The sequence below is a fragment of the Hyperoodon ampullatus genome (assembly GCF_949752795.1).
Source record: "Hyperoodon ampullatus genome assembly, chromosome: 4".
NCBI classification, from domain to species: domain Eukaryota; kingdom Metazoa; phylum Chordata; class Mammalia; order Artiodactyla; family Ziphiidae; genus Hyperoodon; species Hyperoodon ampullatus.
The window spans coordinates 143,897,605-143,924,915 of NC_136917.1; the positions used below are offsets into that span (position 1 = coordinate 143,897,605).

At 42.6% G+C, this 27,311-nt stretch overlaps 1 protein-coding gene across 1 annotated transcript in view; it reads right to left on the minus strand.

The window, feature by feature from the left end:
- Positions 1–2,758: 2,758 nt before the first annotated feature.
- Positions 2,759–27,311, minus strand: part of OSMR (oncostatin M receptor) — a gene marked incomplete at its 3' end in the record, with an annotated part of 40,816 nt that continues 16,263 nt past the window's right edge. The window contains exons 4-17 of the mRNA XM_079702374.1: positions 24,213–24,488; positions 22,759–22,888; positions 22,060–22,211; positions 19,391–19,533; positions 18,933–19,086; positions 16,066–16,142; positions 14,759–14,981; positions 11,906–12,085; positions 10,753–10,857; positions 9,115–9,291; positions 8,319–8,486; positions 4,767–4,848; positions 3,658–3,730; positions 2,759–3,334 (exon numbers count right to left, since the gene is read on the minus strand). Coding sequence (XP_079558500.1) covers positions 2,759–3,334; positions 3,658–3,730; positions 4,767–4,848; positions 8,319–8,486; positions 9,115–9,291; positions 10,753–10,857; positions 11,906–12,085; positions 14,759–14,981; positions 16,066–16,142; positions 18,933–19,086; positions 19,391–19,533; positions 22,060–22,211; positions 22,759–22,888; positions 24,213–24,488 — 2,516 coding nt within the window. The remainder of the gene's footprint in view (positions 3,335–3,657; positions 3,731–4,766; positions 4,849–8,318; positions 8,487–9,114; positions 9,292–10,752; positions 10,858–11,905; positions 12,086–14,758; positions 14,982–16,065; positions 16,143–18,932; positions 19,087–19,390; positions 19,534–22,059; positions 22,212–22,758; positions 22,889–24,212; positions 24,489–27,311) is intronic.

Sequence of the window (27,311 nt, forward strand, 5' to 3'; positions counted from 1 at the left end):
GGCTATTGTAAATAGTGCTGCAATGAACATTGGGGGTGCATGTATCTTTTTGAATTATGGTTTTCTCAGGCTATATGCCCAGTAGTGGGATTGCTGGGTCATATGGTAGTTCTATTTATAGTTTTTTAAGGAAGCTCCATTCTGTTCTCCATAGTGGTTGTACCAATATACACTCCCACCAAAAGTGTAGGAGGGTTCCCTTTTCTCCACACCCTCTCCAGCATTTATTGTTTGTAGACTTTTTGACGATGGCCATTCTGACCTGTGTGAGGTGATACCTCATTGTAGTTTTGATTTGCATTTCTCTGATAATTAGCAATGCTGAGCATCTTTTCATGTGCTTTTTGGCCATCTGTATGTCTTCTTTGAAGAAATGTCTATTTAGATCTTCTACCCATTTTTTGATTGGGTTGTTTGATTTTTGATAGGTTTGTTTTTTTTAAAGGTATTATGGCTATATTAGAAAAAGTAAACCCTATTTAGAGAAATATTTACAGATGAAATCATGATTTGCTTCAAAATCATATCAGGAGGGAGACTGAATAAGAGTATAGATGGACTAAAACAAACATGGTTTAGTGGCTGTTCGGATTGATGACAGTGCATAAGGGTTTGCTAAACTCTTCTCCGTTTGTATATATTTGAAATTCTCCATGAGTTGGTTTTTTTTTTTTAATCGTAATAATTCTGACACATGAATACAAATTTCAAAGTTTCTGAATAACACTTCTTAAAATGATGCTGTTAAATGGCATATAGGTTTCAAATACTAAGTTATTTGGTTATTTACAAAGATGGGAGAAGAATGTTTACAGCCAAAACTATAGTCATAGTGATACTGTAAGGACAAAGTTATATAGCCCAGCCTATCCTATTGGTATGTTGTCATATTTCAGAAAGACATCTTCATTTGACTTAGACCAATGATTCTCAAAGTCAAGTGTGCATCTGAATGCCTGGAAACTTATGAAATATATGAATTCCAGGCCTTGGACCACAGAGATTCTGGTTATGAGATTTGGACTGGTACTCAGGAATTTACATTTCTAGTAAGCTTATTTATCGGCTATAATAATTGTTAAGATTTTCATTTCATTGAGGTAGAGAAAACAAAATAATGCAATGGTGAAATATTTTAAAGCTTATTGCAACAAAAATGACTTCAAGGTTTTGTGGATTATTATTTTTTTTTAATCTTCATGAAAGATACTATTTACAAATCAATCATCACTGTCATTGATGTTTCTATGTACTTTTATAATTGCATCATGACAAACTCAAAGAGGCTAAATGATAACAATACTGGCCCGAGTCTTCTCAGAACACTTAATCAAGATACTCGTTTGTACTGTGTTAGGTGTACATAGCCCATTATTCAGGCAAAGGCTTAGTTATATGGAAGGAAAAAGTTGAAAAGCCTGAACAGAAGTCCGGGTTTGTGTATATTTAGGTCAGTTGACAGCCATGTTCCTTTCAGCTTGGCTCCTTCTCTCTCATTCTTCATGGCGTGGAATGGCACAGCATAGGGCATTCGGTACCAGAAGCACAGGCAGCGTCATCTCCACCACAACAAAGAAAAAGGAGCCCCTAACTGTGCTTGTTTAGAAGTGTGATAAGTAAACATTAAGGGTTGTCGGGCAGAAAGAAAAGAACTCTAGCATGATTGAACACCTGCTATGTACCAGGTATGTGCTTTGCATATATTGGTTCAAAGAGACAAAGCTGCTGCTGAGCCACTACAGGAGTTCCCACTCCATTTAGCCTTTTGCAGTTATATCTAAATGATGTTCAACAATGAGGTTTCATTTTATCATGTTAGCATAATAGGAATATAAGGAGACAGTGAAGGCATTATCTTGACCCAGACAACCTACTGCAGAGTCCAAAAGATGCTTACTGAAAATAGGTCATTTATATATCAGAGTTCTTGAAAAAAAGAGGAACCATAAATGTGAATGGAATTAATGACATTGTCCTTTTATCTGTTCTGAGGTAGTCATCAAAAATTGTGGTAGAAGACGTGCCTACTAAGTAGGAGTGCTATAATCTTGACACTGAGGCAGGGGTTCCATGCCAGTCCCACTCTTTAACCGTGGTAAACTAAACAGAAGGACAGTTGTGGGGATCTCATCGATTCATTCGCATGTCTTACCTATTAGATAAGGTCTAATAGGAAGAGTTCACTTTACTACATCATCAATGAGCTACAAATTATCATCACTTCAAAGCAAGTCTAAAATCTGTTTTGGTCTCAAATATCTGTGACTTCTTCATTAAACACACCCAGAATACATTAACATTGACAATTTATGCTCCAGTAACGAATCTTCTGTAGCCTTTATTAAAGCCTGAAATCTAGTTCCTTTACTCTTAAGATACTAAATGTGGGGTAAAACTTAATGGAAATACTTTCTTACTAAAAACTGAACTTCAAGGACCTGTCCAGTACTGAGTGGATGGGGTCTATCCCTATGTCAAGTGCCAAGTCTGCTGTTATAAAGGTGAATGTGGAACACGCAGCAGCAAGGTAAGCCTGTTCCCATGGTCCTGCCATTTCTACAGTGAGCCTGCTCCAAGGGTTAATGTTAAGTTTCATAGCTTCTGACCTTCAAAACCTAGCAGGATTATATAAATCAGACCTGACAATGGTGATGCTACCTCACTGGGATTAAGCCCCGAGGTATCTGGTGATGGAATGGTGCCGGCTATGCTTCTCCTAGGGTCTGTGTAGCATAAGGATATGAAATGGGTACACTGCTTAGCGGCAGTGTTCACCTTGAACTAAAAGGGTAGTGGAGGAGAGGCTGCTGTTCTCACTTGGGGGAGCGGAGGCAAGACCCAGGGGTATGGCCATTTGCATTTTATACTCTGAACAGAGTGCTGGCTCTGGTGGATTTGTTGGCAGGCTGTCCTTGTCTCCAGAGGTGGGTGAAGCCAACTGGGACACATAATTCAAATTAGCTTCTCCGGCTGGGATTTCTCCCAGGGAATTCATGTAGTTTTGTTCCAGTGCCTTTAGTAAATTTTCAGGTGAAGTCAGTGGTCCCAGCTGATGTGGTGGGGCTTGAGGGGTTGCTGGGAAATGTCCACAAGAAGCAAAGTCAGAAGCTGCCTGATTATAGGTGAAGTTCTCAAAACAGATGCAAGGTCCAGGGCCAGAGTAGTTCTTCTCTGTCGGAAGGAGGTAAATGTAGGCAGGCTCAGTAAATTCAGTTTCTGTGAGTGACTTCCTAGTGCCTAAGAACTGTATCTTACTCCCTTCCGGCTTGTTTATAACTTCAATAGCATCTGGAACACAGTCGTTGACATTCATTATCGTTAGATGAGGATTCTCCTGGAACAGAAACAGAAAGTGTGCAAAGGTGTGTGTGTGTATCACAGTATATAAAGTATGTGAAACGCACTTAGAGCTTCAATTTTTTTTTTTGTTTTGTTTTATCCTGGTCCCAAGTTAACTGGAGGTGATGTTGAAAACCAAAAGCTATCCCGACAGAAGAAATCAAAGTTGCGTTCAACCCTTTCATGGCTATGGGAGAAGAGGCTTTTGCTTTGTGACATCTTCCTGAGAAGGTCTAGGAGTGTATGATTATTATAACCCCAGCCCTGGGTTGGTCTTTAACAAGCATATGAGTATCCATACAATTTCCCAGCATTTACCTTGGATTTTATTAATGACAGGACACTGCTCTTGTAAGGGTCTGGAATGTCATGATAACACTTCTCCTTCAGCCTAGAAAAACAGTGAAAATTAGACTGAATTTTGCAATATAGTGGAATGGTTAAGAGTGAGAACGCTGGAGTCAGATTCCTGGTTTCTAATCCGCGCTCTGTCAATCACTCATTAACACTGTAACCTTAAGCAAGCTTTTTAACCCTTCTATGCTTTAATTTCCTTACTGGTGCAATGGAGATCATTACGGTGGTGATGGTGGTGTTGGAAGCATTAAATGAATTGTTATATGTAAAGCACTTAGAACACTTCCAAGTACATGGTAAGTGAAATATAAATATTAGCTATTGCTATGAACAAATTTTGCAACATTTTAAAATAGTTGGTTTCCTTATTATTATTATTATTATTTTTGGCTGCGTTGGGTCTTCGTTGCTGTGTGCGGGCTATCTCTAGTTGAGGCGCGTGGGCTTCTCATTGTAGTGGCATCTCTTGTTGCAGAGCACAGGCTCTAGGTGCGCAGGCTTCAGTAGTTGTGGCACGCAGGCTCAGTAGTTGTGGCATGCGGGCCCTAGAGTGCAAGGGCTTCAGTAGTTGCGGCACGTGGGCTCTAGAGCACAGGCCCAGTAATTGCGGCACATGGGCTCTAGGGTGCGCAGGCTTCAGTAGTTGTGGCACGCAGGCTCAGTAGTTGTGGCTCAGGGGCTCTAAAGCGCAGGCTCAGTAGTTGTGGCACGCAGGCTCAGTATTTGTGGCTCACGGGCTCTAGAGCGCAGGCTCAGTAGTTGTGGCGCGTGGGCTTAGTTGCTCCACGGCATGTGGGATCTTCCTGGACCAGGGCTCGAACCCATGTCCCCTGCATTGGCAGGCAGATTCTTAACCACTGTGCCACCAGGGAAGTCTGGTTTCCTTATGTATTGATTTATTGCTTATCTGTTGATAAACAAGATTGTTTAAAACTTATCATATTTCCACCAAATCCTCCTTTGTTCTTTCCTTTTCAGCACTTTTCCTCATATTATCAGGTGTGACTTCTATCTCCTTTCTAGATTTTTCTTTGACTCCTTCTTGGATTAAACCTTCCCCGCACACTTACCACTGACTTTTTAAGTAGCAAATTATCATGACGATCAAAACGCAGAAAATCATGGGCAGGATGATGCGTATCAGTATATGGGCTGAGAGAAAAAAGAAAGGGATATTTTTAATGACTGCTTTTCCCTCAAAGGAATAAAAATAGTTTTACATGCCTTTTATTCCTCAAAACTCCATTTGTACAAGATTCAATATGAGTTCTGTCTGACTGCTGGGGGGCAGGGCAGTGAGACCAACCAGCCAACACAGGGAACCATTTGCCCTCAACACTTGTGACTCAAACTCATTACCTCTCCTGACAGACTGGATCACTACTCCCCATTCTTTACTCCCTCCCTGTATGAGAATTATACTCCACACCCTTGACTTGGGGGCTCAGCCATGTGACTTGGTTTGGCCAATGGGAGGTGAGTAGTTGTCATGCTGGTTGGTAGCTGCGTTCAGTGTGCTTGTAGTTGGCTTGCTCTCTTGTGTTCCTGTGACCCACTCTGAGAAGAGTTGGTCCCTCAGAGCCACTGTCCCTTCAGCCTAAGCTGAAGCTACATGAAGCAAACCTGCCTGAAGCTTGGAGTCCCACCTGGCCCAGCATACATCAGCCAAGCCAGGAGCATCAAAAGAGAGATCTGTTTTTGTATACCATTGAGATTTTGAGGTATTTTATTACACGTCAAAAATTGACGAATGCACCCCTTCTAGTTAGGCTCTGAGAAAATTACCTAAGTCATCACCCGGGATAATCATTCTATTTTTATTTCTCAGATATGTCAACCTGTACTTCATTTTCATAAATGCCCATCTTCCTGGTCTCACTGCTTGCAAATCCACCAAAGAATAGTTCAGCTGGGTTGGTAAACATCCTCTTTTATAAAAGCAAATCACATGAAGGGGTTTGGAGGCTGACAGTCATTCACATGTATATATATTCCTGTTCAATCCCTTTGCCTCCCTGCTTTCCTCATCCCCCTCCCCAGCTGTCCTGCAGGAATGGGGCCTGACTTGTGGTGCTGGTGGATAAAGCTGGAGTTTTGTCAGGGAGGGCAGGCCCAACCCAGTGCTCTGAGGAAGCACAGGGCTCTGGAGAAAAGGACATGGAAAGGTAAGAGGGTGGCAGAGAAAGCACCTCAACAACTGGCCTAAAATTATCCCTGACAACAGGTAAGGCGAAAGAAACTCCTCCTGACACCACTAAAGAACACCTTGCTCTCGGACTTCCCCGGTGGTGCAGTGGTTAAGAATCCACCTGCCAATGCAGGGAACACGGATTTGAGTCTGGGAAGATCCCACATGCTGCAGAGCAACTAAGCCCGTGCACCACAGCTACTGAGCCTGCACCCTAGAGCCCGTGTGCCACAACTACTGAGCCCACGTGCCACAACTTCTGAAGCCTGTGCACCTAGAGCCTGTGCTCCACGAGAGAAGCTACTGCAATGAGAAGCCCGCACACCTCAGCAAAGAGTAGCCCCTGCTCGAGAACTAGAGAAAGCCTGCATGCAGCAACGAAGACCCAACGCAGCCAAAAGTAAATAAATAAAAATAAATAAATCAGTACACATATGTTTAAAAAAAAAAAAAGAACACCTTGCTCTCAAGAGCAGTACTTTTTTTTTTTTTTTTTTTTTTTGCGGTACGCAGGCCTCTCACTGCCGTGGCCTCTCCTGTTGCGGAACACAGGCTCCGGACGCGCAGGCTCAGCGGCCATGGCTCACAGGCCCAGCCACTCCGCGGCATGTGGGATCTTCCTGGACCGGGGCATGAACCCATGTCCCCTGAATCGGCAGGTGGACTCTCAACCACTGCGCCACCAGGGAAGCCCAAGAGCAGTACTTTTGATGACTACAATTGGTTTTGAAATTTGGTTAAATTACGAATTTGTAATGTATCTGAGAAGAAGCCTGGGGAGCTACCCATAGTAGTTTCCAAACTTCAGACAGGCTTTGCTAAACTTTTTGTTGAAGTATAATATGTGCATACAGAAAAGTGCTCCTAAGTGTACAGCTCAATGAGTTTTCACAAACTGAACATACCCACGTAACCAGTACCCAGATCAAGAAAAAGAACGTTACCAGCTCCCCTGAGAGTCCCCCAGTGTCCCCATCCAGGCATCTTCCCCTCCCAGGGTAAACACTATCCTGCCTTTCAGCCACATAAACAGCACTTACCTCTGTCTATACTCTATGTGTGGAATTGTGCAGCAAGAGTAGGGCCCGGCTTCTGTCACTCACCATTGCATTTGTGAGTCCTCCATACTACTTTTGTGACTGTGGACTGTCCTTCTCACTGCTGCAATTATGCAGCAATTTAGTTTACTTTTTCATAATAATAGAATCGAGTCACAGCCAAGGCTAAGGAGGTTTCTCATGAGTAAGGGAGATAAATGAAATCTAGAAAATATACTTGAGATAAAGATAATCATATGTATTATATGTGTGTGTGTGTGTGTGTGTGTGTGTTACACATACGCATACACACACCTCTACCAGCCAAGTAAATACTGAAGCTGGAAGAAAAATAGCCTGAAAATAAATTTAAAATTAACTCTAAAATGGCAAGCATGCTCAAGTAATGTGAGTTGTTGACTGGAATCTTAACCTGACTATGAGAGTTCTGGCCTTTGGCTTAGAGACCTGGGGCCATGTTTCAGCCCCAACCTGCCACTGTGGTCATGGGCATCCTCACCACCAGTCAGGCAGCCAGGTCCAGTGGTTCTACCTGATGAGCCCACCCCATCCCCAGAGCCCCACCTTCCGCTACTTGGCAACTCAGGCAGATATCTTAGCCTATTTGTTTTTCATGGAGGAGTATCTTGAGAGGTCCTTTCCAGCATGGACCTCCTATGATGCTCTATCTGCTACCTACTTTCCCTGCTTCCTCCGTCAGTATCTGTTTTCTCCCACCACCTTCCTCTTTGTTGGAGGGCAGGATTTACCGGCAGAATCTTATTTACCAGTAACCTGCTATTCTTCTCCCTTCCTCTTCTTCATCTTTCAAGCCAAATGCGTTTTGAAAGGATGGCTCTCTTTATCTCACCCTTTCCCCATCAAATCTGCAAACACGGGGTTCGTGAACCAACACTGCTTGCCCCACCGCACCTTCTAGTATCCCCAGATAGGCAAGGTCAGGAAGCCAGTAATTTGCCACTGAGAGAAACCAGCCAGAAGGCTGGCTGCAGAGAGCAGTTCTGCTGAGAAAAACATCCCCACCCCTCTCCAGACAGAACTCATAAGGCTCTTCCCAAGTCAACACTAAAATACGCCATCAGTGATTTTCAAACTATTCTGGGACTGAGTTCCAGAGAAGTGCTGCAGGGGCCAGAGAGAGGCAAGAGGAAGCTTCCAGGTTATAGATCAGTTGGATTAGCTTCACTCTTATCTATTTTATGTAGTGGGATTCTGCATAACATTTCCTTTTTTGGTGAGTTTCATCTAGAGAAAGAAAGAGACAGACACAGAAAGAGAAGAAAGGTTTAAAAATTCCCAATCTAGACAAAACCCATGCCCATGGTGTGTGTCATTTTCCCAGGAACTGCTAAGAGTTTTGATTTGGAAAAACTCACAGTGTTCATCCAGAGTTGTGACCTTTGTGAAGGCATCCAGGGGACCCTCGCCAACACTTGTGTAAGGAGTGACGAAAAACTCATAGACGGATTCTGGCTGTAGGTTTTCCACAACAAATGTCTTTTGTTCCGGGTTGTCAATTGTGTATTTGCAACATACTGAATCTTCTGTGGGTTTAAAAAAAAAAAAATTTTTTTTTTCCACGAAGAAAAAACTATTAAGAGCGTGATAAAGATCTTGTGAGACAGTGGGGCACTAATACTCTTGTTGACTTGGCACTGCCAACATTTCTAAACCAACCAAAAATGAAATCATAATTTCATCACACTGGGGACACTGGTAAAATATTCGGGAGACAGCAAGCAAAGCAAGCACCCTGCTAAACAAGGGATGTTCCTGACCCAGGGGAAGCACTCAAACCTGCCAGAGAGAGAGTAAGAGCCTGCCCGTGCTACTTAGATCTACATTTAATAAACTTTAATGACGTCAAAGAAAAAAAGAAAATGAGGTTAGCAAGAACGTTTCCTAAGTGGTAGGTTTTCTTAAGGAGCTGAGGGTATTTCAGGTGCTTCTAAAAATACTGGGCCACATTGTTTTTAAGTAAGTTAAAATCCTGGCCCCCATGGTCTTGTCCACCCTACTAACTTGTTTAAGAACACCATTCCGTCATAAAAGCACATGAGCACAGAATTCAACCTGGCCACAGTCAGAGACAGCCGGCAGCCTTTCCAATGATTTCAAATAATGAGACCTTGAAACGGTAAACAGACAAAAACAAAAACAAAAAAATGTCACCTGGAAGAACTGTCTTTTCAAATGCCGGGTGGCACTGCTCCCCCGCCTTGGGTTTCAGGTAGACATGGTATCCTTGTATAAAGCCAGGTTGGGATTCAGTGGAATAATCCTTCCAACTCAGAGTGAAGGAGTGGGAGGTCAAGTTACTCATGACCACTTGAGGGTTGTCTGAAGGAGCTAGGAAAGGAAGTTGGGATAATGTAAGATTTACGATTTAGAAAGAGTCTCAGCGCACTGGTGTAAACTGAAAGCAGAAGCACGGCCCACTCTGTAGGTGCGTGTGCCAAGTGAAGGAGTCTCATCTTTTTCTCTAGAGGATGTACGCCCTGACTTAGTTCGTGAGAGCTGGGAAGGAGTTAAGCAATCATCTTGTTCAAGCCTTACCTCTCTCAGATGTAGAAATGGATGCCCAGAGAGTCTCAGTAACTTGGCAAGGTCACCCAGCAAAAAAGAAAGGCTTTCCTAGACTTCATTCTGAGTCTGAATTCTCAACAGTGTTTGGGAGGATGAACTGAAGTAGGGAGGAAGGGAGGAGGAGGAAGGGTTATGTTTGAAGAGGTATGGGCAACTTTGAAGAACTCTAGTTCCCAGGTGGTAGCAATGCACAATTGTCCAAGTGTCACAGGGAGAATCGGAAAGCGTTTATTCTGAGGCTTTCCTGAGAGCCTGTTTCAGCACATACGCTGGTGCACACCTGACCTATGTCTGCCAAAACACACAACACACCCCTCCTGCCTTTCTGGGGCAGCTCCCACCCAACGGAGAACCCCAAGAGCTGGTCTGATTGGTGAGAGGCAATCAAGGACACAGCTGCCCAGCTTCCAGTGGGTGTGAGACCCTGGATGCCGAGAAGGTGAATTAGCAACCACATGGGAGGATCAAAACTCCCCCACACTGCTGGTGGGATCATGGTACAATTTCTGGGGGGGCAGCGATTTCACAATATCTACCAAAAGTCTTAAAAATTGTATTTAAGAAGTTCAAACCTTTTGGCTCAAGTATTCTACTTCCGGGACTTTGTTGAAAAACCATTATCAGAGCAATGGACAAAGATTCAGATAAAATGATGGTGAGTCAGATAGGGCATAAGAGATTTGGCCAAGAAAGAAGAGAGACAATGGGTATTTGAGACTGCAAGATAACTGAAGGTGAATTTTATAGTTTTTAATTGAGAAATATTTTTGTAATCATCATAAAAGTCCAACGACAGGTGATCTGACATATGCAAACCATGAGGCACTTTGCAGTACTAAAAAATGATACAGTTAAATATTAGTGACATGAGTCAAAAAGCACTTTACAAAACTGCATAGAGTAGTAATAAAAAAGATCCCATTTTTATTTAAAAGTGTATATCTGTACTGAGAAAGGATACACATAAAATATTAACTCCCACTATTTGCCCTTGGGTGGTAAAATTAGCAATGATTTTGTCTTCTTTTGCATAACATCTTATAAATTGTCTTTAATGAAAATGTTTTATATTTATATGATTAAAAAATAACTTTTTAAAAAACCCCATTGCCAGAATAAACGGGACACTGAAACTTAGGAAAGGTGCTGTAATCTTCCTAAACCCAAAGTGAAGAGTTTCTGGGTTGTTCTGAACAATGGACACATTAAATGCTTTAAACTTACCCAGTTCCTCCAAGTATCCTGCTTTTTTCTCTAATAAATGAGCCATCCTTTTGGTAGAAATTCCATAAATTCTGAAGTTGTATCGAACCCCTGGTCTAAAAGCACCTAGAGAAGAAAAGTCAACAGATTTTCAGTAACACAGGATGCCATTCTCTTTACTTCTGAAAAGAAGAAGAATGAAAAATGAATGTGTGTCCCCTTAAGAGTTTCCTCCTCGGGGTTTCTGCCCTTCACCTCCACCATCTTCCCTCCTTCCCCTGAGTCCTCCAGCATTTCCCACGAAGTCTGGGCGACTGTCCTCTACATCCTCCTCTTGATCAAGAGCTCGCAAACATGCCCTTATCCACGTGAATGCAACTGGGCGCAGAATTCAACCAGACACAGAAAACCATGTAAAACTCTCCTTTGACTCCAAATCCCCTGCCCAGCGACTGGCCTTCTCTCTGCCCATGAAGGGCAAGTGTCTGGAAGATTTGCTTCCAGTACCTCACTTTCCCCTCACCCCACAGCTCTGAACCATGCCACTGACACTGCTCAAGCCGAGGGAAGACTCCCCTCCTCACTCCCCACCAGTCACTGAATGCCCTCCTGGAGTCTCGTCAATCACCCTCTGGACCCCGACAATTCCCACATCTTTATCTTGAGCCCAGCAGATGGCGCCACCAACCCCCCCAATCAAGCCACAAACCTAGGCTCCTTCAACTGCTACACTAGTAATCTCAAAATGACAAATCCAGTGTGGGAGGAAAGAGACCAAGTTCTATATGTTCCATTGAAACTGAAGTTGATAATCGACTCCCATCAGCTCTATTCCTATGTCTCCCCAATCCACACACTTCTTTGCTTTTGTAAAAGCTCTCAGGACAACTGTTATAATGTCCCTCTGCCATTCATTTGAGACTGCTGACTCACTGCTGAACAAATTCATGAGACTCATGAACACCTGTTCCAGCCTTCGGTCCAGATGGTCTCTGTAAAAGTAGATATAAAGGTCAAAACTTAGACCACATCACTGCAAAATTTGAACTCCAAGACCCACGCTGGATTTGTAGTTATCAGTTGAGCACAAAGTATCTGAGATGATCCAGAAATCCCTGTTGAAGTTGCTGCCAGGTGAATGGAGCAGCGTGGTAATACAGAAGGTTCTTCTTACCCGAGCTAATGACTGTGCTTGTTGTATTGGGGCCTAGGTTTTTCCACTGGAGAACACAGGGCAGGTCCTGGGGACCATCACACCACTCCACAACGTAGCCTGTGGCATCTCCGGATTGGGGTTTCCAAGACACAGAAAATCCATCCCCTGTGCCATTAACTCTTCCTTTTTCAACCTCTTCTGTACATACAAAGAGGGCAATGCTTCAGATTTAATTAATCATACATTTTGCAAAAATATCTACAGAAGAAAATAAACTTGAACGTGCAGCGTATCTAGCAGGTAAGAGCCCTACCTCTTCAATTGCTATGGGGCTTGGGTTAGGGCAGGAGGGATATTTTCCTGCCTCTCACTCCCAACAAATATTCACACCTGCCCTTCAGATGCCCCTTGTCCTGATCTTCTGAGACCCAAAGGGACATCAGCCCCTAAAACAGGGATCAGCAAACCACTGCCAGCAGGACAAATCCAGCCTTGGAAGCTTGTTTTTATATGACCCTTAAGCTAAGACTGGTTTTAAGATTTTTAAAGAGTTTTTAAAAACAAACAAAGAATACAGAATATAGATTGGAGACTGTCTGGCCTACAATGCCTAAAATATTTACTCTCTGCCCCTTTACCGAAAAAGTTGTTGACCCTTGACCTAGAACTGTGTCTGGTACTTGATCTGCTTTCAAAAATCATCTGTTGAATGGATGAATAATTTGGCTTAATTGTCCCACATAATGCTGGCTGCCCCTGAACTAACTACGGTCTCCTAGATGTTAGGGGCAGAAACTGAGGTGAGTGTGGAGAAAAAAGGAAAGAACAATTCAGGTATGTACTAAGCCAGATTATGAACGGATGTGCACACTACTTATGACCTAGGATACCACCTCAACGTATTTTATGCACCAGGGTAGTTGTCCTAAGGTCTGACAATTGGGAAAAAGGTGATATGGTCTCAATGGACTACAGTTCTACTGATTTCAAGTGGGTCAGCCTAGATATTGAGGGATGAGAATTTCTCCTATTTCTGAGGTTGTCTCCACAGCCTGCCACTGTTCAGAGGGCAGTGGTCCCTGGTGGTCACTCGAATAAAAGCAGACTCTGATCAAGGGGTGGACCTGCAAGCAGCTGTTCAGAGAGGCAGCCAGTGTGGCACAAATGTTACACGGGACAGACTTAACACTCAAAATGTACATGTTGCTTCTCTGCAATTCATATTTAACTGGGCATCTTTTATTTTATCTGGCAATTCTAATTACAGCTGAACACTGATGCGAAAGCAGGGTGCTATTACATTTTCTAGGGCACCAAATTATCACCCAGCTGGGAACACTGAAAGGAATGTGCAGCCCCCAGGTATGAGGCGAGAGGTTCCCCAGAACCTTCATCAGAGAGACAAATCTCTTTCATATTAAAACTGACATTTTCTACTTCACTTATTCACACTGACTAAAATTTCACCCCAAACTTAGAAGCATGACTCTTACTAAGCTGCTTCTTTAAAATTGCAAATATGTTTTGAGGAGTGGAGGTAGAGGGAAAGAGAAAGGGAATCTATTTTTTTTCTTCAGTCATTCACACTCTAGTGTGAATTGGCTAAACCTCCTTGGTCTGTCTCACAGCACATCAGTGCCTTTATCCACTCTAGAGACTTAAGAATGTGGACCACATCAGGAAAGCTGGATAGGGCCTCACAAGGGGAAGGAATGGGTTCTAAAGGCAGGGCATGGGGAAGGAAGGTATGGTAGGAACCCACAGATAGGGATGACCCCAAACAGATAATAGTGTTTAGCAGAGTTGTTTGAGCTGAGCCTCATTGGAAGCAGTGTTTTTTTTAATCTATCAGCTCCCCCAGGGTGAATGAAATGCCCACCTTTCCCATTCTGGCGCTAATAAAGACAGAATACAACTATTCACTTCCTTCTCTAATACAGTTCTTGACAAGCAAAGATTATGTTAAGTAACTCCTTAGTTTTTCTCCTGTGGCACAATCCCAATTTCTTTTTCTTACTTGACACACTGGATAGTTCTTAAACAAAATAAATAAAACAAAATAATAACACCCTCTAATCTAGCCCACTTAACCTAAATTTAAGCCTAATTTGAATGATAGGTATAAAGCAACGTGACATAACCCTACAAGCAGGGTCTGAACATTTTTATAGCAGTAACTGAAGGGTGACATTATTGCAAGGTTCAGGAATGACCTTAGGATGTCTGTTGGGTCATGTCCAAGTGTGCAGTGTCTCAGAGTGTGTACTGCTGGAGGCGGGGTTAGTGCAGCCAACCTCTTTGCACAGCTCTTCCAAGAAGGAAATTTACACCATTATTAATTGTACATGTAAGGTCACTTCCACCTTCTCTGGTCTCTCACAGGCTAAGGGTTTAGCCAGTTATCACCATTTTATTCCAGAGCTTTGGCAAAGCCCTTCTCAAAAGATGATGCTAGCTCTCCTCATGATGTCCAGAAATGTTCCTGGGCTCTTTATAGGTGGCCAAGACTGACAAAATATTCTGCCATATAATAAACGCACCTCATATTTCATAAGCCGCAAAGCACTTTCATACCAGCTCTAACTCTCAGTTGGGACTGGTTGTTGGTGTTGCATTTATTTGAATAAATTTGAGACAACTTCCCAAGTTGGTGGAAGAATCCCTGAGCTATGGCTGAAATCTTCTTCCCACACAAAGGAGGACTGCACCAGAAACCCGCTGACATGCCTGAACCCAAAGAAAATGACGGACAGTGTTTGGCAGCTAGATCTTTGGTCTCCCCAAATTACTGCCTTTCTGATTTATCCATCTCTGCCTAATAACACCATCAACATTTTTCTAGAGAAGAAAAACAAAACCAAAAACACTCACCATTTTCAGGGTCTCCAGAAACGACAATTACAGAAGCAGGAGAAGGGCCCACACTGTTGTGAGCTGTGACATGGATTTGGTAAGAACACTGATTGAGGGTTAGTTCTGTGCTGCTGGTGGGAGCAGGGATGGAGAGGACCTCTGACCTGGATGGCTTGTCTAGATTTTCTACAGTTACATTATAGAATAGGATCTTCCCGTTGGCATGCACTTTTGATAGTGGCTGAAAAAAACATTGACAATCATTTCAAAATGGGCTTTCCTCTGAAAAGAGTTTGCTTAATTTCTTTTTCATCTTTTCTGTCCCTTGATTGAACACACACACACACACACCAGGCAAATTAAAACAGCTTAAGAGAGAAAATAACCTTCTACACCAAGCTTGAAATCAGACATTCTATTCTAACTAAAATTGAGCAGAGAATAGGATCATTTGGGGGAGAGATCAAGAGTATATTGCGTCCAGAGAGGAGTGACCAAGTCAGGAACAGAGAGAAAGGGGGACTCTTTAGCCTGGATTAAAACACACTCAGTGAGTATGGAGTGGGAAAGACAGGAGGAGACCCAGACGGGAGGGCCCTGAACCTCTGGCCTACCTTCCCGAGGACAGACAGTGCCCCTGGTGTGTGTGCACCCCCAGACCTGAGATTGGGCTGGGGCACCTGTTAGCTTGGGGTGTGGACAAAACCTGGACGTATAGACTGGCATGTCCACATGTGTGTGCATGGGGGTCCTCCCTGGTAGGGAGGACCGGAGTGGAGATGGGAAAAAGAGTGGGGTGGCCTGTGGCCGGGGGCCAGCTCCCTCAGCATGGCCAGGCTTTAGCATCCAACACTGAGGAATCCGAGAGTTCTTAACACAAACCAGGCTTTCCACGTTGTCATGAAGGCATGTCAGTTAAGATAGGACAAGATTAATTTTATATTGCAGTTTTTTAGCTTGACTTATAACTTTTAAATATAAATACTCTGAATAGTTAAATATTTATAACTTTTAATTACAGTATATATTTCTCCTCTTATACTCATGAACTGGGCCCTGCAGATGTTAGGGGCAGGCCTGAGGAGAAGTTAGAAGATGCAGTTCTAACAATCAGAACTGGCCACCTGTGCAAGAGGCTGCTGAGGAAGGAGTTACTGGTCCAGCGCTGGGGACACAGATGTGGAGCGGCAATTCCTCCACTGGGTAACAAATTCTACTGGATTCATGTTAAGAGTCCTCCCAGTCAGAAGAATGCACCAATGTCTAGTTTCAGTGAAAGATAACTGCCAAGCAAAAATCTGTCTCTTTGAACGTCTGCATCTCACCTTCCAGAATAAACTCACAGTAGGATGTCCCGACACCATCTTCATGTTTCTCCAGACATCGGGAGCCTCTGAGGGAGCTGAAATTAATCAAAGAAAAGCTCTAGGGTCACAATAGGCACGTACAACAATACATTCAACCTTTCTCTAGTTTCGTCAACAGAAGTGACCACGGCCTGTCCTGCCTGAGCTTGCTTCTCGCTTTTTCACTCTCTGTGACTTCTACCCACTTGGCCGCAGCCATACTGGTCTCGCCTCACAAGGGGCACACAGTAGGTGCTTTACAAAAGGGCTGCTACATCTGAATGGAACATCACCTGGGGCCTTTGTGAACTCAAGCCTCAGAGTTTCTGGAAGCCATCAAGGAATTTTGGAATCCTTTGTCAGTCCAATTCTAGGAGGTTAGTTAGGTAAATTTCCCATATTTGGAATTTCTAGGAGCAGCAGACTGTTGCTATTTCCTTGCCCCACTTGCGAAGGTTGCAATGGACACACTCAAGTAGAGAGCCCCAGGGGAAGGCTGCACTCTTCCCCGAGTTCCTAACTGCACACAGGCTGGCCTGTCACTGCAGTCAGAGCCTGGGACCCCTTACTTGTCACCCTCCTCCCCATGCACACCCACCCCCCAAGTTCCTGGCCTGGGCCAGCTGCCTGCATGTGGACCCTCAGGGCACTGGCTGCACGCCTCTCCCCGGCATGCCTCTCCCCACTCTGTTCTAGAAGAGCTTGCTTCCTTGTCTTTCTTGCCAGTAAACTGTAGGACCAGTGATTTATGATTTGCTTCAACACATCTCTGTGCAAGAAGCACTGTTTTGCAACATAACACATAAAAATTTAGTTCTCTGTTTCATAAAAATATAGTTTACAGTCCCCAATAATTGAAATATAAGAAAGTCCTTTTTTTCCCCCTTAGTTGCTGACACTTTCTACTCAACATAAAGGTGATCATATATTTTTAAGATCTATTAGAGGCAGATTTCAATTTTTTCAACAAGCCGTCGGAGAAGCCAATATTAAATCAAAAACATATGGAAATACTCAATAAGAGACCCCCAAACTCAATGCAGAATCTTCAGCTGGTTTGTACATGACTACTTGCAAGAAAAGAGAATTGCAGCACAGTTGATGGTGCTCCATCTTTATGTCAATATAATTTCTCCCATGGTGTCATTTAGCTCTGCTCACCATGATTCTGCTTAAGTAGGATTATAATACACATAAACATTGACTTTGCCAGCATTAAGTAAAGTGTTATCCAAGGTGAAAAAAAAATCTATGGATTCACCATCAGTAGATTCATCTCATTTTCTTGTCATCATCGAAAGCAAAGTTAAGTATTTTTCAGGTTTATGATACTATAATCTAAAAAAACCTATTTACTAAAAATGCCATCTTTCTGTTATTTTTCATTGCACTGAATTTTAGGTATAATGTTGGAATAAATTTGCAAAAAAATCCCAAAGCAATGCAGTATTAATAAAGTAAAAATTCTTTAATGAAACACAATTGAGGAATAAACCAAATTACCATCAGGAACAGGGCTCTGGAGGGGACTACACCCCTATGAAAAATGACTGGAGTCTTGGAGGGGAGCTGGGGCGTGCCGATGAGGGGAGGAGGCCTGCTGAGCACCTCTGGTGACCAGCCCTGGCTGTGGGTTTTCATGCACTGCCCTCGCCAGCCCGCCAATCAGAGTCACTGCTTTAAAATGTTCCCCCCAGGCTGAAACAGAAAGAACTCACCAGCTTACAAACACAAATAATAAGATGGAATAAAATAAATATATATAATCCTTCCTTAGGCAGCAAAATAGCCAGGACTTGAATCAAAAAGATCTCCAGGCTGTAATGACACCCCCGAGAGACAGACCATGCAGATGCCAGTCTGGGTCAGATCAGGGTGGAGCTCTGGAGTCAGCCGGCCTGGGCCTGAGCTGCAGTCACAGCTCAGTCCCTTGCTAGCGGGGCCAGTTAAAGTCCTCACCCTCCCTGTGCCTCCATGGCCTCATCTATCAAGTGAGGAGAATAACAGGACCTACTGCATGGTGGGAGGATTTGAGGGGAAAACATTGCAAGCACTTGGAGCTGTGTCTGGCACATACTAAACACTAGATAAACGGTAACTGCCCTGGTTACTGTTGTCATGTCTCTGCCTTTCATTAACTCTGCAAACCAGGCATGTCTCCCCAGTTTAGGGGCCCAAGTTGTTTCATGTGTAAAGTGGGTAACAGTAAGACTTTATCATCTGGGATTGGGAGGAGGTGAAAGCAAGGCTGGGCCATCTCATCTCCTGAGGTTTATCTGAGGTCTAAGACACAGTTATTTGGGGGAAAAAGTCTGTTCAGTCATTATTGAGGAAACGACCCCTGAGAGCATAAGAAGGCTCCCAGTTTGTTGTCATGTGGGAACAAACGACTTAACAATGATGATTAAGTTTCCAAATACCATTACATTTCCAAACACAGCCCGAGGCTGTTTAGTATGAGATCAGTGCTTTCCTCAGAACAAACGATACTGTTTGTCCCCAGCCCTGAATTAAAAGTTTATACTAATTTACATAGCCCCAGATCCAACGGGAATCCAGCAATACCTTTAGTTTAGAAGCCATTTTGGCAAACTGAAGATCACAGAGAAAATGTTCAGTAGAAATAACTCAGATGGCAAATGTCTGAGGTATCTATCTTCCCACTCACATTTCATTAGGCATTTAATTTAGTTTTTTTTGTTGTTGTTGTTTTTTTAAAGATGGTACCAAGCCTCTGTTGTTATACTTTCCCCTGAGTTTTTGGTACAAACAAAAGTTCTCAGAGAAGCCCACCCATCTCCTGTCAGTCAGTTTAGATCCTTGGGATGTCAGGGAGCCAAACGTACCAGCTTCAGCTGTGTTGAATTTTTGGCTAATCAATTCACTCCATTTCCAGAAGTGGTTGGTATAAGCACAGCGTACTCGGGCCACATATTCTGTGTCAGGCTCCAGTTCACTTAAGAGGTACTCACCATTCACCTTGATGGAAACATTGTGTTGCTTAATTAAAAAAAAAAAAAAAAAGGTTGGGGGGAAAAGAAGACAGAAGTATTGGTGAGCATACTTCACTGCAAAGCCAAATCACACACACAGTAAGACTTGATTTGGAGTAAGACTAGTTCTTCTTTGAGAAAAAAAAAAAAATCTCTAAACTCTAAAAGTTTATGATTAATTTCCTGGACCTTTTAAACAGATGACCCATATCATTTGAACACACATAGAAATAAGAGTTTAAAGAGATTTCACTCACCAGTCTCTCTGTTTAGACAAAGAAATTTTTGAAAATACAAAGTTGAACACTTACTTGTATCACTTTTCCTTCAGCAAGGAGTTCAAGCTGACACAAAAGTGTGGAATTGTTTCCAATGGAGTGTACTTTCCAGGTCATGGTGGCATTTGTGGCACCAACATTTTTAGGGAATAAGTTATAGGGAGTCATTGGATGAACTGCAAAAAAAGAAAAAAAAAAAGAAAAAATGAAAAAAATTCAAGCACAGATCCAAAAAGACTGGTAAATAGGCAGTTCATTTTTATATTGATTTGTTCAATAAGCATTTTTGTTTATTTCTGAGAAAATGGCAAACAAAACCAGACTTGCAGCCAAGATGGAGTAAGCCAAGTATAGCCTTTTCTCTCACTGATTATATTAGAAACTCTGAACAAATATAAAAAGAAACTGAGGACTCTTAAAATTAAACAAAAGCAGGCAAGAATGTAGAGGGGAGTCAAAATTTGGAGAAGTGACCCATCAAAGAGAATATAACAGAACCCAGAGTCTAACCAAAGTAACATTAACAGTGTCAAGGATACAATCCAAAATTATTAGACATACATAACAAAACCAAAAAAGAGAAAATGTCACCAATTTTCGAGGAAAAAGACAATCAGCAGATGTCAACTTTGAGATGACCCATGCCTCAATATGACTCCCTTAGAATGCTACAATTAGATAAAGAGTTTAAAACAGATCCATGAGGTAAAAGTAAACGCATCCAGGGACTTCCCTGGTGGCGCGGTGGTTAAGAATCCGCCTGCCAATGCAGGGGACATGGGTTCGAGCTCTGATTCAGGAAGATCCCACATGCCGTGGAGCAGCTACATAAGCCTGTACCCCACAACTACTGAGCCTGCGCTCTAGAGCCCACAAGCCACAACTACTGAAGCCCATGTGCCACAACTACTGAAGCCCGTGTGCCTACAGCCCGTGCTCCGCAACAAGAGAAGCCACCGCAATGAGAAGCCCGCGCACCGCAACGAAGGGGAACCCCCGCTCGCCGCAACTAGAGAAAAGCCCGCGCACAGCAATGAAAACCCAACGTAGCCAAAAATAAATAAATAAATTTATTAAAAAAACAAAAAGTAACTGCATCTGAAATGAATAGAAGGAAAACACTTCTCAGCAGAGAAATAGAAACTATTTTTTTTAAAAAAAGAATTAAATGGAAATTTTAGAACCGAAAAATAGTATATCTGAAATTTAAAAAAAACCTTCCACCTTACTCACTTCCACAGTTGCTGTGTGACCTGGCCACTGCCTACCACTCCAATCTCCTTTCCCTCACGGGAAAGACACAAGGATATTCTTCCCTGCCTGAAACACCCAGAGCATGTTCCCACCTCAAGGCCTTTTCAAATCCTGTTCTTTTGCTCCAAACGCTCTAGATGTTTTCTGTCTCCTCATCCTTCAGTGCCCTCATCCCAAATGAAGCAGCACCCCAGGCATTCTCTACCCCTCACCTGAATTTTATCTTCTTTCCAGGACTTAGCGATGCTTGAAATTATGTTATTAACTTGTTTACACATTTACTGTGTGCCTCCATGCCCCACTCTCAACCCTCTCTCCAAACACACACTAGCATGTACACACATTAGGGGCAGTTACTCAACTCTATTCACTGCTGGATGCCCAGTGCCTGCTACATTGGTGGCACCCTGTAATTAGGTGACTGAAGTGATCATTAAGTTGAAATCTGAATGAGCTGTAGAATTAAGAAGGCAAAGGAGAAGTACGAGAATTCCAGAAAAAATGAACAATGTGTTTAAAGATGCTGCATTTCATAAAAGAGGCAGGGGTGTGGTCAAAACATAGAAAGAGATATTCAACTTCAGGGTTGTGTAGATCAAAACCATTGCAAAATACCACTTAACATCCATTAACTGACAAAAATGCAAAGGGTGACAAAACCAACTTGGAGAGAATATATTGGTACAACCACTTTGGAAGCGAATTTGGTATTATCTTGTAAGTTGAAGAACATTCACATTTTCTGAGTCCTCACCAATTCCATTCTTAGGTATATAGGTATATACTCAAGAAAAACAACTACAACTCTAGGTGTGTACTGGATATGTATATCAAAATGCTCTTATTAACACTGTATCCAAGAGCATAAACCTTGAGACAATCTGAAAATCCACCAAAAGAGATGCATGAATAAAACACTGTATATTTATGCAATGAAATACTCTACAGCAGTGAAAATGGACTATAACAACACTCAATAATATGGGTAAATATTAGCAATTTAATATTGTATAAAAGCAATTACTAGCATTATTACATATAGCTTGATGTCTAATATACATTAAAACAAAATAAAAACAGTATTTTGGGGATTTCATAAGAAAATGAGAATACATACACATGCACACACATGATTTAAATCTGTTATCTTAGTGGAAGGAGAAGAGTGGGGGGCTGTGGGATGGGAGATGAAGTAAGTTATTGTCAGATTTCTATTTTGAACTTGAGGTAAGCTCGTTGGTGTTTATTACATTATCAAAATAAACAAATAATGGGGACCACAGATCATGCACACACCCATGAAGAGAAGTGTGGCACAAACAAGTTATAAACTAAAACCTTCACTTAGGATATGAATTAGGTGAAAATCTACGGCACATTTACTTGATCACACAGTGTGTCAAACAAAGATATGCTCGTGACCACAGTGGGCTACACTCAAGTCTCACCTCGTTGGGTCAGGTTAAAAAGAATACTGACACTTCTTTTCCTTAAGTAGTTTTCAGCCAGGAGTGTGAAGTTATACATTTCTTGTGAGTCTTGAGCTACTTGCCAATTACACCAGTTTCTGTGTTTACAAAGTGTCTTTTTTCCGGAAAATCTTAAAGAAAAAAAAAAAAAAAACACCACACAACAATTTCAGGGTTTACATTTTTGTCAACGCAGATATGTATCCCTGAATCCACTGAGTATCCCTGAGACACACTCAGTGGCTTTCAAACTATGTTCCACACAACAGCATCCATCCGTCACCAACAAATACCAATGATGAAAATATTGTTTCAAGAAATTTGACCTATGTGGTTAAATGTGTAATGATGAATTGCTGACTTCTCCTCTTGGGTGGTGAAAACTTTCCTGTTTACTTTGGATACTCTTAAAAAGGTAGAAATTAGGTAGACCTAGATCACCACATAGAACTATTTTCATATCAAGATTCACCATTAACAGCCTTTCTTATCATTTTTATGCTACGTTGTCCTTTAACAAAACTCAGGTAGAAAGTATTGTATACCTGAGACCACTTAAAGATTTCTTCCTGACCCTGGCAGGTGGTTTGAAAATATTTGTTCAAATTTTCTGTAACACTGTCACAAGTACTTTAAACAAGGAAGAATCCATCACTAATGTAACCAAAGCTCACTTACGATTCAAATAAAGTATAGCTTTGGGAAGGCTGTTTAGTCAAGCCAGTGTCGCTCCCGGGATCCCAAGTACAGGTCAAAGTCTTGAGGTCCTGGGTTTCACAAGAAAAGTCCTTGGGCTCTTCAAGCACTTCTGTCCGTACAAGGAAAAAACAGATGAAAGACCTAGCTGAAGCTCTTTATTGAAAGACAAGTGAAATGGAAAACTCTCTTTGGGGTCTGAGGCCACAGAGTTGCTCTGAACAATGAAAAGATTACTTCAATGGGGGCCAACGCATCAGCAGCTCCAGAAAGGCACCCTGTGGGTACCTCATCTTGGCCCCTACTCCTTCCTTCGCTGGTGCTTTGCTGGGGTATCACTGAGGATGGCAGGCGTGTGCTGCATGTGGTCTGCACTCTGTCTACCTGATGAAAGTTGTAGCCCTAGTGCCTGCTAGCAGCATTCAACAGTATTGCTACATGCAGACAGAGTAAACAGAACAATGAATGAATGGAGTCAGCGTTGCTTGGTGTTTCATTGTAGATGCTGTGGCTTACAGGGAACCTGGGCTGTGCTTGGGATGCCAGGAAGCCAGAGCTGGGGACCCTGCTAAACTCAGCAGCTGGAGGCTGAGAGTTCCAAGAAATGTACGGGCAGCACCGCCAAGTGTCCGAGGCACCGCAGTTCTTGGGGGCCACGCCAAGAGGCACAGGTGACCAAGCGTCCGGGAGACCAGAAACAGCCTTTGGCAGGGGAAGCAGGGAGGGAGGAGTTGCAGATACCGCCCCACTGTGCAGGGGAAGGGAGGCCACTGGGTGAGCACACTGAGACCTACAGGGAAACTGAAATGCTGCTTTCTCTCCCCTCGCCATCACCCATGGAGGTACCTGACACCTCTGCACCCAGTTAAGAACAGCAGCGGCCTCATCTGCGGAAGTCCTACTGCGTGCGGCCACCATACCGGGGCGGGGCCCTGGCCATATGCAGTAACCCTCACAACAGCCGTTACTGGGCCCATTCACAAAGGAGGACACTGAGCTGAAGGGGCTGGGAAGCTTGGCCAAGGCACTCCCAGCCATGGGAAGAAGAGTCAAACCTGGGTCTTCTGGCCACCACCTTGGCTGTCTCTCTAGCGCCATCCAGCCCGCAGCCCCTCTCCTCCCTCTCCCAGCCTGCAGCCATTCCAGCATGGCTAACGCAAAGCAGGACACCTTCCCAGTGGTCCAGGTCATGACCTGAACTTTCTCTCGAACGCTCTTGCTTCCTAGGAATAAAACTGTCAGTAAACTCAAGAAAACAACAGGAAATCCGACAAGTATTGCTTCAGACTGTCTTTGCCAGAGTCTCTCCTAGAAGACTTGGGAAACAAAAGAAAATTGAGGCCACGAGTGGAAACATTTCCTTGTCTTCTGGGAAAGGAAATTTGATCTATTCCACAGGAAATGGGACAGGGGGGCACAGAGATGTGTATACTCACTTGAGACAAAGAGAACGATGCCTCCCAAAATACCTCCCTGGTCCACCTTACAGAAGACATTTGTCCCTTTTTTCCTAATAAAAGACACGTTCTTCAACTCGAATGCAGACACACTTCGATCAAGCTGTTCTCCATATATCTGTACACCTTCCAAATAACAGGATATGTTATCTTGATGGATCCTAGAAACGTAACAAATGGTGACGTTGGAGCCTTCTTCCACCAGCTTATCTTTAGGGAAAACAAACAATGGATCATGTCCAAGCAAAGTCTGTGCTGCAAGATAAAAGAAGACAGCTCAGTTAGACTTGGGCACAAAAGTCAAACCAGCCCCCTCCTGCCTCACTCTCAACAGATAACGTTAGCTTTTTCTGCCTCCTGGAGAAAACAGGAACCTAAAATTTCTACAGCAAATCTATAAACTTTGGTGTGTGCAAAACAATCCTCTGTACCATCACTCCTACTGTTGCAATAATACCACTGCTCTTGTTCTTACTATGGAGACTGCACCATGACTGTCACTCTGTGGATGATCGTGTTATTCCTGCTTATAGGTTGTTAGGGCAGCAGTAGCTGCTTTGTACTAATCCCAGCCTTGTGGGACGTCTTGTGTTAAGTGCTTATGTATATTCTCTCTTGTCATCCTTACCACCTTACAGCAATGGGATGGGCAGGACTGAGCCCAAGTTCACTCACCCAGCAAGTGGCAAAGCCACATTCACACCCACCAGGTCTGCCCAGCTCCCAAGCCACATGTCCCTCATAATCTCTAAATTGTCCTGTAGATCACTCCTCTTCCACCTTCTCAGATGCCATTCACCCAAAGAGCTCCTTTCATTTCCATCTTTCTTCTGTGTGGCCCATCAGCACATAAGAATCCTCAGGTCTCTGCCATTTTAGGCAAACTCACCATCCTCCATGCCTCCCTCCAGCCTCCTCTCCACCCGCTCCTCCACAGCCAGCCTCCCCCAGGACCTGCCTGTGCCCATCGCTCAGCTGTCAATCACCCTCTGCTTACCTAGGCCCCTACAGTCTGGCTGCTGGCCCAACAGGGCTCTAAAATTGCTGTCACTAAGGTCACCCAAGTGGAGTGGACTGGGTGTGGGATTTTGTTTTAAGGTCCCCAGGTGATTCTATGTGCAGCCATGGTTGAGAATCAGTGCTTTGGGGATTAGGAATAATCAGCCTTGAAAGAAATCAAAGAAGAACATGAAAAGATGGAAAGATATATCCTGTCTTGGATTGGAAGAATCAATATTGTCAAAGTGACTATACTACCCAAGGTAATCTACAATCCGTATCACATTACCAATGACATTTTTCATAGAACTAGAACAAAAAATTTGTATGGAAACACGAAAGACCCCAAATAGCCAAAGCAATCTTTAGAAAGAAAAATGGAGCTGGAGGAATCAGGCTCCCTGACTTCAGACTGTACTACAAAGCTACAGTCATCAAAACAGTATGGTACTGGCACAAAAAAACAGAAATATAGATCAATGGAAAGGGATAGAAAGCCCAGAGATAAACCCACACCTATGGTCACTTATTCTATGACAAAGGAGGCAAGAATATACAACAGAGAAAAGACAGTCTCTTCAATAAATGGTGCTGGGAAAACTGGAGAGCTACAGGTAAGAAAATGAAATTAGAACATTCTCTAACACCATACACAAAAATAAGCTCAAAATGGATTAAAGACCTAAATGTGAGACCAGATACTATAAAACTCCTAGAGGGAAACATAGGCAAGACACGCTTTGACATAAATCACAGCACTATCTTTTTTGGTTTCACTCCTAGAGTAATGAAAATAAAAACAAAAATAAACAAGTGGTACCTAATTAAAGTTAAAAGTTTTTGAACAGCAAAGGAAACCATAAACAAAATGAAAAAAAAGCCCTCATAATGGGAGAAAATATTTGCAAACGAAGCAACCAACAGTGGATTAATTTCTAAAATATACAGACAGTTCATGCAGCTCAATATCAAAAAAACAAACAACCCAATCAAAAAATGGACAGAAGACCTAAATAGACATTTCTCCAAAGAAGACATACAGATGGCTCAAAAGGCACATGAAAAGATGCTCAATATCACTAATCATTTTAGAAATGCAAATCAAAATGACAATGAGGTATCACCTCACACTGGTCAGAATGGCCATCATCAAAAAGTCTACAAACAATAAATGCTGGAGAGGGTGTGGAGAAATAGGAACGTTTCTACATTGTTGGTGGGAATGTAAGTTGGTGTAGCCACTATGGAGAACAGTATGGAAATTCCTTAAAAAACTAAAAATAGAGCTACCATATGATCCTACAATCCCCCTCCTGGGCATATATCCAGAGAAAACCATAATTTGAGATACATGCACTCCAATGTTCATTGCAGCACTATTTACAACAGCCAGGACATGGAAGTAATGTAAAAGTCCCTTGACAGATAAATGGATAAAGAAGATGTGATACATATATACAATGGAATAGTACTCAGCCATAAAAAAGAATGAAATAATGCCATTTGTAGCAACATGGATGGACCTAGAGATTATCACACTGAGTGAAGTAAGCCAGACAGGGAAAGACAAATAACATATGATCGCACATATATGTGGAATCTAAAAGAAAAAAAAAAGACACAAGTGAACTTATTTCCAAAACAGAAAGAGACTCACAGATACAGGAAAAAAAAAAAACTTATGATTACCAAAGGGGAAAGGAGGGTGGGGTGAAGGGATAAATTAGGAGTTTGGAATTAACATATAAACACTACTATGTATAAAATAGATAACCAACAAGGACCTACTGTATAGCACAGGGAACTATACTCAATATTATGTAATAACCTATAAGGGAAAAAAATCTGAAAAAAAGTATGTATAACTGAATTGCTGTGCTGTACACCTGAAACTTACAGGATATTGTAAATCAACTATTCTTCAATAAAAAAATTTTTTTAAGGAATAATCAGCTTTTCTATCAATTCTTGAGTTAGTTTGGAGGTTATAGTTTTGATAAACCTAGTCCATTGTACCAAAGTTGTTGATAATGTTGTTCTTTCTTTCTCTATTGCTACTTTTTTAATCTCTATTTTTTC